This window comes from Dermacentor silvarum, chromosome 4, assembly GCF_013339745.2.
Source record: "Dermacentor silvarum isolate Dsil-2018 chromosome 4, BIME_Dsil_1.4, whole genome shotgun sequence".
Lineage (NCBI taxonomy): Eukaryota > Metazoa > Arthropoda > Arachnida > Ixodida > Ixodidae > Dermacentor > Dermacentor silvarum.
Genome location: NC_051157.2, coordinates 20,783,331 through 20,797,044, shown reverse-complemented (window position 1 = coordinate 20,797,044; position 13,714 = coordinate 20,783,331). Strand labels below are relative to the sequence as shown.

The 13,714-nt window shown below is 51.3% G+C and overlaps 2 protein-coding genes across 5 annotated transcripts in view; one reads left to right on the top strand and one right to left on the bottom strand.

The window, feature by feature from the left end:
* LOC119449595 (alpha-1,3-mannosyl-glycoprotein 4-beta-N-acetylglucosaminyltransferase B-like) overlaps positions 1-13,714 on the top strand; it is a 173,983-nt gene that overhangs the window by 114,020 nt on the left and 46,249 nt on the right. The gene's annotated exons all lie outside the window — the stretch shown is intronic.
* On the bottom strand, positions 3,736-12,446 carry LOC119449596 (uncharacterized). Of its 2 annotated transcripts, none has more exons than XM_037712809.2 (5): positions 12,152-12,446; positions 6,222-6,660; positions 5,047-5,508; positions 4,534-4,610; positions 3,736-3,806 (listed from the first exon to the last, which is right to left on the bottom strand). In XM_037712809.2, exons 2-4 carry the CDS (start codon positions 6,634-6,636, stop codon positions 4,600-4,602), a joined length of 888 nt encoding a protein of 295 aa, XP_037568737.1. In that variant the 5' UTR covers positions 6,637-6,660; positions 12,152-12,446; the 3' UTR covers positions 3,736-3,806; positions 4,534-4,599. The 2 variants fall into 2 exon arrangements, with proteins under 2 accessions (XP_037568737.1, XP_037568738.1); XM_037712810.2 differs by having other exon boundaries at positions 6,222-6,682; positions 12,152-12,445.

The following is a 13,714-nucleotide window of genomic DNA, read 5'->3' as shown; positions in this document are numbered from 1 at the left end:
TAGTCGGCGACAACGGCGATTGTGGCGACATCTATCGTCGTTCTGTTTCACCAGAAGTATTTAGTCATTGTATCGCACGCCTCTTCCTGCAAAAGAGAGAGAGAGAGAGAAAGAAAGGAAGAAAAAAAAAACGGAATATTATGTCACTTTCAAAAGTTTCTCACTGCAACAGACACGGACAAACAAGAACGGACACTCGCAGCGCTGTGAGTGTCCACTCTCCTTTGTCAGCGTCTGTTGTGGCGTACTTTCCTAGTGCAGCACCAACTAACCCAACCCTCAACTTTGGTCACTATCAAAACTTTTCCGCCAGAGGATAACCAGCGCACAGGGCTTATTTATCTCATAGCAGTGCCTCAAAGGCTTTGCGTTCTTGTTTAAATTATTCCACGGGACCTGAAATTTTATTTTATTCGTTAAAGTTTCTCTCTCTCGCTCTCTCCATAAATGCCTTATTACGTTAACCTTGTTGTCACTTGCGGCGACATGTCGCTGCTCGGAAACTTTTCCTGGTTCTTCTCATCGACGGCCTTGCCCCCTGAGGCACTGTGCTTGTTGATTCCCCTCTGGAAACAGTCATTGCCAAAAACAACGGACTCGAAGTTAGCAGATGCAGAAAGGCGCGAGCCGACTTGGCGTTCCGATTAACATACGCAGGCAGATTTCATCCGTTATTACGCGATCTCTATCAGCTTTAGTATTTCTGCCGCCGTTCGGTGACATAGGGCTCAAGGCTGTGATAGCGGACGGTAGATAACATCTATGATAAACGCTGATGATCCGCTATGATAACATACGTGACCGCGATCGGTGGCAGTGTTGCACGGTTTGCCGTTTCGTCTGGTTGCCCCTTTTAGTACTGTACCTTTGTGTGTGTTAACCTAATAGCCGCTTGCATCGCTGTATACTCAACGCGGACGTAGCTCAAGAAGCATACTCGTAGAAGCATTTAAAATAATGTTACCACCACTTGGCCTAACTACATTTTGAAGGCTAGCATGTCGGCATGCCGCAGGTATAGTTTCCTATGCAAAATTTATTACAGGAAATTCTGGTGCTAGTACGTGCCTTCAGGAGCTATAAGTATATGGTGGCTCACCTATATCATGAAATAATGGTTAGTACATGGATTCAGTTGCCTAAACGTCGTCTTTCTTGCTTCAAACCGCTTTGCTCTTGTGCAGATTGACAACTGTCAACAAAATATTGCGTTATGGAACAATTGGCAATGATTAAGCATATGCGCAGAGATATGTTGCGTTGTTGTTAAAAAAAAAACTGCGATTGCTTTGAAGTTTAGAAAGATGAAGCGCATAAATAACGTCACGAGGACATCCGAAGCCGCAAGCACGAATGTGAGACAAATCCGTGTAGTATACGCGTCATTCTCACGGTAGCTGAACGAGGTTCAGCGCTACAGTTCCCTGCAGTAAATTTTGTAGGAAACGTCGCAGACGCCGCGGCGCTCGAAATTAATGCGCGACAGCTCGGTCAATGCGCCGCGGTTAGCGCAGCACATGTCGACAAGCGAGAAGTATTAAACCAAGAAAAGAAGAAGAAAAAATGCACGGCAGGATCAGGAAAGACATTTCATCACATCCGTGCGTACGTTTATTCATAAACGGAGTTTTCGCGTCTTTTGCGGAAACTGACGCTTACACACACTCACACACACATATACATTCGTTGGAGCGTAGGGGCCGGAAGAGCAGTCTTCGTTTGGCTGCTCGCTTACGTGACTGGAGCCTCGTCGCGAGCGATTCGACAGTAAAGCACGGAAATATATGGCGTTCATCTTGTGACCTTGCATTTACATAGTATATAGATATATATACCCTCAATACGTGACTCCTCACATGCACCTTCGAAGACTGGGGCGTATACACGCTCAAATTGCATAAGAATTCTCGGCAACGCGCCGGTATAGCTCTCTCGCGTTATATCAGTACAGGCTTAATTTACAGGTGCTGCTTTACTAATTAACGAGTGCGCTGCTTTAAATAGGATCTGTAGACTTCGTGATTTCCGCATGCGCTGCGTCAAGTTTAAAGTCATTACAGGTGTACGTTCTGCGCACATTCGTTTGTGTACTTTCACAGCAGAATCAACGCTGCGGCTTATACGGTGTAGTAGTGGTGCGTTCGTCTCTCCGCGAACTCGAATGCACAGCAGGCGCTTGACAGAACTTCGTGCAAGCCACCCAATGTATAAACCTTGAACCTGGTCCGACTAAACTAAACCCAGCTGCCGCTACGCCATTGTTTTAAGGCTGTACAGAAAAATAAAAATGGCACGTTCGTGTGTGTACTACTGTTCTCATTCCGAGCTTCCGTTTGGGCGCAAAGCCTGGCAAAGCACGTATGCAAAAGCTAACACTTGATATAAAATTTCAGTCAGCAGTGACGCAGCATCCTACCGTTCGCCGCCGTGCGATGTTCTCGCTTGTGCATAGATGCAGTGACACGACCGCAACGCGAACGTAAGTGCCAAACTGCGTTTTTCGTTGAACGGAAAACGACTACTTTGATGCTGTTGTAATGAGTCTGTATATAGTCTCGTACTTGCAAGGAGACAGATGCATAACATGAAGACGTGAGCGCCAAAAGCGCGCAGCGTCGATGCATGGCGCCGTTTATAATATATATATCGTACTAACAACGTTGCGTGCGCTCGGCATGCACGCACTGGTAAAAGAAAGCTCTCATATAGAGATCGTTGCTTCTGGTCACCGGTTGGAGAAGCCCGTGCCTGCACTGCGCACTATAAATAGGTCGGTTTTCGCAGCGTAATAATTAGAAAACGCCTGCGAGCGCGAACTAACTGTTCGCAATATCGCATAACGAACTTCACGCCGTCACCGGGCATAGTTATTACGAGACGCGGAAGGCGCTTAGGCCTTGTTCATCAATCACTATAGTCTTGTTCCCTTCTATCACTAGGTATGCGTAAAACGGCAGAACACTGTATATACGGTCTTGTCCAGTGTGACAGGGAACACCTAATTTTACAATCAAGGGCCGGAGTACCTCCCTCGTTTAGCGCCGAACATCCGAAGGCGCTAGTAAATAATTGTCTGTATACCGGTCATTAACACCGGTCATTAACAAAGCGTTTTAACGCTTCGTTAAAGAAGTCGTTGAAGCGTTGATCATTTGCTGCGGACGCACACGTATAGTCGCTTTCTTCAGCCTGGGCTCAGACGCTAGGGAAAATTTAGGTAAGGCAGATATAGCTACCAACAGCCTAATGTAGCTTTCAGCAGAGCGAAATGGAAAATTTAGATTCATCATTTAATTTGTTTGCCGGATGCCAGATTCGAATGCCTCGCAGTTATAGCTGCCTTCAAAAGTTGAAATCGTAGTATACGCGTTCGATGTCGCACGCCTGTTCGTTTCTTCAACGGCGTCTTTATATGTATTCTCAGTCGCTGAGACTGGGGCAGACATATCAAGCGACCTCATATATAGCCGAAATAATTATGAACCCCTGGACTGGATACTCAAGCCCTGAGTGGGGTTGGGGGCCTTACCCTATGCTGCATGTTACTAAAGCGTTCCCTGCGACACTGGACCGCACTGTAGCATATACACGCGTAGTCCGCTATCGTTGGCAGTGTTTGATCGTTGACGGGGGCGCGCGCGCGCCATCACTGCTGTGGGTGCGCGTTGCCGTAGGCGACGGTGGTTGCCTGGGCGTCGAAGATGAGCTTGAGGATCTGCAGCTTCAGCTGGCCCACAGTCTCCTCGTCCGGAATGCGTCGCAGCTCGGTGCCGATGTAGCACGTGAACGCGTCCACGTGGTCGCCCCTGCGCCAGAGAAACGTGCGCGTTGTATATACACCGGGCGATAGTGAATTGACCAGCGTTTTACGCGGCATTCCTTTACATATGCCCGCATCACGGTACTTTACAGCCGGGAGAGCGTTCAGCCCATTCATCTCAAGTTTCCTCGCTTGTGATTAATGAAGTGTTTTGTGTATTTAGCGTGGTTTGACGAAATACAGTGCCGGTGAAATGACGCATGGGTGTAAGGTGCGCGCCGGCGAAGAGCGCGAGCTGCTCTGCATGTACAGCGCGCAGGCACGTACTGAGTACAGTATCCGGAAGCTCGTTAGCTATGCTCACAGAATGGGGTGCTCCACGATTCCTTCGCAAATTAAATTGACGTACGACCGATCGATACTCGGCTGTCGTGACGGAATCAACGATTAGTTCTGCTGTTTATATTCGAAGACGCGGATTCGGCGCTGTAGTCGGCATTCAGGTTAAGGCGAAGTAAAACACCTGATAGAGTGTGCACTGCGACTGCTCTTGTAGCCCTGGACTCCGAAGTAGATCGCAAGAGGTCATCTGTGGCGTTATTTAAATACCGCATATCGCTTGTGTGCAGATTACTTTACGTTTCTAACTTTATCACCAGTAGCTGTGAACCGGCTTCGATGTATGCCGCGCTCATGCCTCCAATCGTACATTTTTTTCCAAGACCGAACATCGTATAGCATGGCCATGCACACCATTTCCTATAATTTCGTACCTCTGTATGTCGCCGTAACGCTCCCCTGGAAATGTGTACGTTGGTCGTATCTCTTGGTGGAACCCGTCATCTTCCGCCTGAAAAGAAGTTAGGGTCGATTCAAACAATGCTGCGAAGTGCAGTTCTCGTAGTCCTATAATTCTATGCTGTTCGCGCCTGTGGCATAGACAATCATGTGTACACAGTGAAGACACGCAAGGACAAACGACATATGTGTTATCTTGTTACACGCTTTCGTTCCTCCTTTCTTTTACCATGTCGCGCATAAAGCGTCAAAACTCTGCTTCGATATCCTTTAACAAACAGCGCAGATAAGTTGAAGTTCTTCTAAACATAAATACGCCGCTTGAAGCCTCGTATAGTAATTTCGTTACGCTGACCAAAACCAAAGCTGCATCGGTTTCATCCTTCACACTGTGCCGCTGGCACGCACATCATGCATTTCGTGCACAAGAGCGTAAGCTCTACACGCGATCGCCGTGCGCGCTGAAGCGAGGCCCGCGCGATGCTCACCGGGAGGATCCTCCTCTCGCTGGACGACGGCTCCTCGAGCGTCACCTCGGGCGAGAGCACCAACGAGTTGCTGGACTGCGACAGCTCCAGGTCGTCCACGTCGGCGCCCGCCCCGATCACGGTCACGTCCTGGTCCTGAGGAGGCTGGTGCTGCGGCGGCGTCTGGTGCGAAGAGCCGTCTCGGTGGCCGTCCTGGTGCTGCGACCCTACGCCGTCCAGCAGCGCGGGCCCGCCGGAGGCCCCGTCGAGGTGCGAGGAGTCTTCGTTGTGGTTGTTCTGCGACGCCCTGTGGTTCTGATGGTTCTGCGCGGAATTCTCGAGTCGCAGGCCGTCGTGATGAAACTGCGGGACATCTTGGAGCCGCCGCTCTCTGGCAAAACCAAAGCTCGGGCTCATGTCCAACGAGCGGGAGTCGAAGCCCTGCACGCCCATCGGAGGCATCCTCATGTGTACGCCCTCGTGCTGCGGGTAAAAGAACACGACGAACATTTTTCAGTGGTGGCAACGCCCGTTACTGCACTCAGGCCCGATGCCCTGTCATACTAATCATATCGCCGCATCGACACACATCACTGAAACTGCTTGGACGATGTTGTCTGCTTGTACCTCGTTCAGCGTTGCTCGCAAAGTAGCCCCTGTCTATACGCGTGGGAAGGCAACACGAACGCGTCCATATGTGTTGAGGGCGTCGTCCACATTTCGCAACAATCTGTTACTGGCAGTTTGTGGCTAACGTGAAAGCAAGAGCCATGTATAACTGTAGCTGTGTCGGCATACGACCGCTGGCGCATTAGAAGACAACGGTTTATAGGAGTATTCGGAGGCTTACGCCTTCAAGAAAGCTGTGTACATACAAGCCACGAAAACCACCGCGTGGTAAATAACGAAGTATAGTGAGCTTCATTACATGGGTGAATACTTACAACCTTTCCATTATTCTAAAATGCTGGTTTCACCTGTATTTGAACAGCGTCCCTAATTAAAAAATGTTTATTATATTGCAAAGGAACACCTCCTTGGCGTGGTGCGCCGTTCAAGACGAAACATTTTCCAAACGAAGGAAATAAATAACTGAAATTTAAACGTTGTCTATACTATGCGTGAAGTGCAGGGTCGCTATATACTCGCCCGATCAGTTCCCGCTAAGGCCGAGTTTCTGCTCATGTATCACTCACATGCAAGGCGTTCCTGGGCTTTCTTGGCAGCACGACGTCCTTGAGGAAAGTGAGGGACTTGTAGAAGGCCCACTTGGTGCGGTACGGCTTTGGCCGAGTTGCTGCTGCGGTCCATCTTCTGCCACTCGTTGGTGAACTGGTTGCGCAGGTTGATGAGCTTCTTGCGCACGGCCTCGACGGGGTAGCCGGTCTCGTTGGAGAACTGCTGCAGGGCGCGCTCCTTGGCCGCCTTGTCGCTGTAGTCGCGGTGCGAGTGGTCCCACAGACAGGGCGTCTGCCGGTAGAACTTGACCAGGTAGCAGGTGACGTTGTGCGGCCAGTGGATCTTCTGGCTCACGCACAGGCCGGGGCTGTCTCCCGCCGCAACGCCGGCCCCGCCGGACATTGGGTCGTTGTTGGCACAGTGCTCGGCCATCCTCCGGTTCGCTCAGTCGTGGACCTGCACCACGACGTGGCGAGCACTGTCGGGAGGGTGCAGAAATATTCAGCTGCGGGGGACAGGCTATACCGTGCGCACCAGGAGTAAACCTAACGCGATCCTGAGATCAGAGTAAAAGCGTGCTACCGAGAAAAAAAAATATTGTTACCGAGAAAAAGTGTTGGCAGTCGTCATACCTAACGGTTTGGCCAACACTTGTTGGACATGCCGCACGAAGGCCTATATGAGCCCTCCTAGTTGCTCGTGTGGCAGAGTGAGCCAGTTCTGAAAGGATTGGTGAACGGGTGTAACATTCACAGACATTGTGGTATACGGCTTGTGCGTGTGGGCAGAGTCGGGGGTATAAGTGAAGGAGGTGTGATCTGGGCAGTGAGCATAACTGGGAGAAGCGGGGTATTTACTTAGTCGATGTGTTATTAATGGAGTTAATATGGAGCGAGTCTGCGCGGCGGAGAATGCTGGCCGAGTGGGCGAAATCTCTTGGCGCACAACTGTGGTACAAGTACATACTCATGCCTGATCCGAACATATCAATATTCCTTTATTGCACGGAAGGACTTTGTCAGGCACGTGGACGGTCCCAGCCTGGAGACACATTTGGTTACGTCGGGAAAATCACAGTTTACGGGAAATAAATGTTCTAGAGCAGGGGAAGATAAAGACCCTGTCCGCGGGATGTTATCGCTGTAACTGCTTTTTCTCTGACGTAGCTATCGACACGGGGTTTTCACTCAATGCACGTGGGCACGAGAGAGGTTCTTTGCTTTTCTTTTTTGAAACAGTGAACATGGTTTGTCTGCTTCTGCCCATCGTTCGGGTATTTCATTCGCCACGACTGTCATTCCCATTTCGCTGTGCGCCGAGCAGTGCTCACAAGTGGTTCCCTTCGTGAGCGCCTTTAAAGCAGCGAGTTGCTTTGCCCGCTTTGCGACTCCCGCCACGCCGTGACACCGACTCTTATCGGACCCTAACCATTCGTCGTGGATTGACGCTGTCGGGCTCATTCATAAATTTCACAAGATAAGCTGCATTACACTGTACATTTCTATTGCTGCACTCTTCTCTGATTGCACTGTCGCGACACAACTGAACTGCAACGCGCGTGCACCACTGTTTGAAACCATAATGTGCTTACGTAATGCATATTGCTACTACCACAAAGATGATGTGCGAGTTTAGGCACCCAGTTTTAAAACGAAACCAAGGCCGGTATTTGGTATTTTGTAACGTTCCATTTCATTTTACATTCTTATCACCTGGCGCCGATAAAGGCTGCGCGCGAGCCATGCCCAAGGCAATGACAAAAAATAAAAATAAAGAGAGAGAGAGAGAGAGAGAGAGTGAAATGGAACGTTAGAAAATCGGCTACTGCCTTTCAGTTTGTTGGCAAGGGCGTTTGACACTTAGGCGACACTGCTGCCGAGACAGCCGACACTGCTGCACGCCCGTGTTGTCTAACCACGCCACTCGAGGGGGCCACCCGCACGTCTTCTATCGCAGTATATCGGCGGTTGACCGCGTCTAGCAAGTCACGTTGAACACCCGATACGAACCCTCCACGGCCTCGCACGTTTCTGTCCAGTTTTTGTGTGCGTTTTCTTCCTTCCGCCGAATACACCGCTAGATCCTTCATCATGCGCCTCAAGAGCTCAATGGACGCATATCATTTCTGAAACCACTGTTTCATGCATTCCTTTTTTTTTTTTTTTTTTCTTAAGAGAAAGGGTTCTTTTTCTCTCCAGACAAGCTTCCCAGGTCGGGGAGCGGCCTGGCAAGTAAAGGCGCGGCGAGTCATTACAGTCCTCGCGCACAAAGGCGTCCCCTGTTCATATCGTACGCGCGAAGGTGATGCCAATCTCGATTCCTTCTCTTCTGTCCCGCTAAAAAAGAAAAGATGAAAAGAAACCACGAAAAGTGTCGGTACGGCCCGTCTATTATCTGTCTACCGTACACACACCTCATCGCGAAACAGGCTTTTGCTCGGGGCCCCCAAGGCAACGAACTCCCCGCCTCTTCTTTTTCTTCCTCTTGTGTTCACTCTCCCGCGAAGACAGGTTTCTCTTTTTCCTACTGCCGAGACTTTATTATTTTTTATGTCCCTCCGCGAGGCCCGTTCTGGAGCCGCTTTGTTCTGTTTCATTCGACGTGTCGAGAGAGCGAACTTTGAGCGAGTCGAACGAGAGGGGGGGTAAAAAAAAAGTGCGGAAAAAGCAGCAATGAAAGCGTCGAATGCGGGACGGGGGGAGGAAATAATGAAGCAGTGACTTATTTATAATCTACATTGAGCGAGCCAGCTGCGGTACTTTGATCACTGAAGATCGGAGATCGTCGGCTCGTTTTTTCGTTTCTGTATACGCGCCAGCACCGAGTTCTTCCATGCGTCGCCGCACATGAGTGGGCAGCTTCGGCGGAGGTTAACCATAAGCAGCGCCATGCGTCGCATATTTCGGCCGAGTGCATGTTACCTGTACACGAGGGACTTGGGCATCCTTGCTGATTATGTGATAAAATAGCGGCCGTGGCTGCTGGCCACCGTCTACTGGCACGAGAAAGCGCTGGTGAAAGCACGAAGTAGTTTGTATACGGACCAAGAAGCCCTGTGACAGGAATGCGCGCATGGAAAGGCTTTGTAAAAAAGAAAAAGAAAAGAAAATGAACGAATGCAGTCTCGCTATTGATGCGGAAGCATCAAATGACCATTGAGCGAAAAAGCCGGCGGCGTCTGTAGAAGAGAAACGGCACATGAATTCCCATTGGTTGCGACGCGACGTCACGAGCGCGCCTTGACGGAGTAGAGCGGGCAAATCGGAACACCTGCTGCAGCGCTAGCGCGCCTTTTGTTGCGTGTTTTGTAACGATCTATTTTGTTTGCCGTTCTTTTTGCCTCTTCGTCATTGGTTCCAGTAGCACCACCACCACCCGCCGTCTTTATGAGGCACTATCCGCGACCGATGACAACAAAATGAGGGGAAATGAAACGGATCGTTGCAAAATATGGCCCAAGGATGATGACCTGAAGCCTTAAGGCATGAAGAGTTCTTGTATCTTTTTAAAGTTTTTTGCGCAATAAGTCGGCGTTGCCGCAAGCCATGTTGTCAGACGTGGAATTATTATTATTATTTTTTTTGCGCCCAAAGCGTTGCAGGTTACCTGGGCGGTTACCTGGACGTCGCTTCGGTTGTATACAGAGCAACAGAAGACTGTAGCCTGAACGTGTTAGCGTTACTATTTTGCCGACACACCAGGACTATTTTGCCGACACACCAGGACGGCGACGCGAATAGCACCGCCTGTGTCCAGGTGTTTTGACGCACTGTTCAACCAGAATGTGCTATAGAGCACTAACTGACGGGAGCAAGTGGAGAGCGAGGAAATTTGCGTCTCGCTGAAGAGATTTGTCGCTGGAACATAACAGACAATGCAGGAAGAAGGCCGTATCTTCGGCTTTACGTTTCTGCCATTCATTTGCACTGCCATTCGCAGCTCCGTCCGACGTATTCTGGCGAAATGACACTGTGTACAGGCAAAACTTTCAAATCCTAAACAGACGCTCAGAGACACCAAACCGCCATGGCTTCCGCGATACGAACCCTCTATGCGTTTGGGACATGTGTGATGCGGAATTTTAAGCTGCGCACTTCTGTCCGTTTCCACGTCGCACCTTGCTTGCGACATTTTTCGCGTCACGCTAACCGTGACTCACCAGTAAACAAATGCGGCTTTCTCCTTGTGCATGAGTTTCTGCTCACATGCGTATCAAAAAGCAGAACCGGTCGTTCTTTCCCCTCCTGCCCCCCCCCCCCCCCCCTTTAACGTTGCCCCCGCCCCTCAAATTATTTCACAATTGAGTATGAGTCGAACGGGGTACCGGAAGTGCAGTTCATTCGATTTCGTATAACATTTCTGGAAAGGAGTCTCAGCTTCGCGAAAGGTGTTGGGGCTTTGGCTGCAATAGTCGCGATGCAAAGCCCTTAACTTGTACGTGTTTCATTGGCTAGTTCCTCGCCACTGTGGTATACGATGGCGTTTTTTAATGGTGCGCATTTTCACATTTAAGGGCGCCGTATATTTCTACAAATTTGTGCCGTAAATTATTTCGGTTAATTACTGCTGCCTTCGGGTCCAACGAGAAACGACCAAGACCAGTATGGATGCCACCGTTATTTAAGTTTCCATGCAATTCGATTTAAATGGCTCACACGTACAGTCATTGAAAAGAACGGAAGCGCAGACCTGGGTGCGCCATGCGCTTTTGGCACTCACACTGTTTGACACTCAGGGTACGTTCTATTTGTTTTACCAATTCATAATGCATTTCATTCTGCAGTAAGTTTGGTGATATTCTGGACTCAGTTTATCTTGCGTTGTCCTATAGTCTTCAGCTGAGGCGGCGTTGGATAGATGTCATGTAATGCAAATAATAATGAATTTAGTTCTCCCCGTATCGTTGCGCCACGCTGTGCAGGTCCATAAAAAAAAAAAAAAAGTTGCATCGGCTCAAGCACCTATTGGGCGATTGGCTTCACAGCAATGACACGTGACTTCACAGCAATGATGGCTTCACAGCAATGACACGCGTGAGCCAGTGGCATGAAACGAAAGCGTTGAGTGAGCTCGTTGATCTAGGGTTTCCAGCGCCATGTTTATTCCCGCGAACCACAACGGCTCTGGAACATTGGCGACCCGTAGTTTGAGGCAAACGGTGATGAAGCTATGTCGGAACGCTTCAACGGGTAGCGTCATGTGCGTGTCTTCGTGAAGCAGTTGTTTCACGAGTGGAACCCGAATGATCTGCGCTCATCTTCATGGAGTGGCTGAAAACATTGCTCGCCGCATGCCATATATGGGACTTGAAAGCGGAATATTCGTGGTTAAACAGGGCCGTATTTTTTAGCGGTACCTTTCGAGTGCATATACTTTCGCCTTTGGCGTGACCACGCCTAACATGAACGACGGGCATCTTATCCGCTGGGCTATCCATTCGACGCGCACTGGAAGTGAAATCCCCGAAAGTGATCGAGAACACGGCCCCAGATGACTCGTGCACGAACAACGACTAGCGCACAAAACGTCAGTCTTCGAGTTCGCAAGAGGGATTTAAGGATGCAAGGTCTGTAAACCCTGCTCCTAATTGAATATGTCGGGTCCGTATGATGCGGCTGTCGGTGCAAGGTTCGAACAGAGGCAGGGGACCGAACGGCGACTTTAGCGACGGCCACTCAACACGAGTGTTCTGCAACACGGCGTTGCTGAGGGGAGAAAAAAAGAAAGAAAAAAGAAGACACCGGCAAGACGCCGGCCCAGACGTCGAGCTACTACCGATGCGCTTGCACAGGAGCGTGACGTCACTTCCGGGAAGCGGAGACACTCTGCGTGTACGAGGGTAGGAGGGGGGCGAGTGAACGTACGCACGCACGCGCACAGACAGACAACCAGGGTCGCTCGCGGCGCCCGGCTGCAGCTGACGCCACGCGTGGCAGAGAGCACTCACGTTTTTCTCCCCGCGGGTCAGCAGGCGCGTGCTGGAAGACGGGAGCGGCCCGGCGTCGCCGTGGTCCGAAAACAAAGCTCCCGCGTCGTGCACCGCAGCAGCAGCAGATGCGGCGTCGGCGGCGACGACGACCTCGCCAACGGGCGCCGCTCCAAGATGGCGGCAGCGGCGGCACGGAAAAATGTTTTCCTAGCCCGGCCCGCGGGAGTGCCGGCGTCTCGTCTGCGGGCCTTCCTTCCCCGAGAAATTTTTAGCCGACGGAAAAAAAGTGTGTTAGGCGCGGCGTTCCTCCAACCGGAGCGCTCGATCGGGGTCACCTGACTGGGCTGGCCTCCCTCCTTCTCTAACTCGCCCATTCTTTTTGGGAGAGAGTGGCTCGCATACGGGAGAGGGCAAAAGAAAACAAGAGCGCGGCGCGCATAAAAAAGTGGCGCCGGACCCCCTCCTTCTCCTCCCAGCCCCCGTGCCGCCGTGCGAGCGAGCGAGCGAGCGTAGCGGGCGACGGCTGTCCCCCCCCCCCCCCTCTCACTCCCCCACTGCCTATCGCAACACACGGGGAAAATATTTTTACAGCCGGACTGCGGGCGAGCGCGCGGCTCGCGATCGATGTGGCAATAAACTTGCCTTATTGGTAAACGGCAGAGACCCCCTTTGTGGGCTGCGGCCCGGGGCGCCGGACCAGGAGGGGAGGGGGACGGGTGGAGGAGACGCGGGCCAAATTGCACCCCTGGCGCTCTCATCCTCTCCCCGCCATCCGCATCTGCCTGCGTGGCGCATTGAGAGACGAACAGGTCGGACGAGCCATTCCTCCCATGCCCGTCTTTCCAGATCCCTACCCCCACCCCTTGTCATGACAGTTGGTTGCGCGGCAGCGTTGTCCCGGGAGCTGTTAGGGAGGAGGACGCCCGGTCTCTGCGATGCCGCTTTCAGGAGGGAGAAGGAAAAAAAAAATAGTGGCAGTCCTGGGAGCCAACTTTGCATAACTGACACGGCCCTAAAATTGAGCCTCTCTCGGTGTTCGCCGTGCGCTTCTATGCGGGGAAGCGGGCGAGGTCAGCGCCGAGCTAAAGTTATCCGTGCTGGGCGCCCAGCCCTTCTCTCCTCCTGGCCGGCTTTCGCGAAATTAAATTCTGCCGTCGGCCCGTGTGTGTCGTTCTCGCGTGGTGGAAAGGCCTCGCGCAGACATCGCGCCGGCTTTTGTCTCTTCGATTCCCCTCGCGGTGCACGCGGCGCAAATCCGCCGCGTTTCTCCTTGCCCGCCGAGATATCCTCGGCGGAAGGCGTCGATCCCGCTGTGATGGAGCACTGTCGCGCCTCTAATGGCTGGCCATTTACCAATACCTGGCGGGGAGCGCAAAGCGAGACTTTTGTCTGTTCCGTCGCTTGATTTCTCGTGCTCAACTCTTTTGGAAAGTTTGAAGCTATATAGACTGTGCAGACCTCTCTCTCTCTCCTCCGTATACCAGTTATCAGCCTGTCAGGCAGAAACCGTCAGGACAGGCACAAACCGTCATTCCCGATTTCAGTAACAGCGCTTCGTGTAAGTGAAATGGAAGAAGGAGA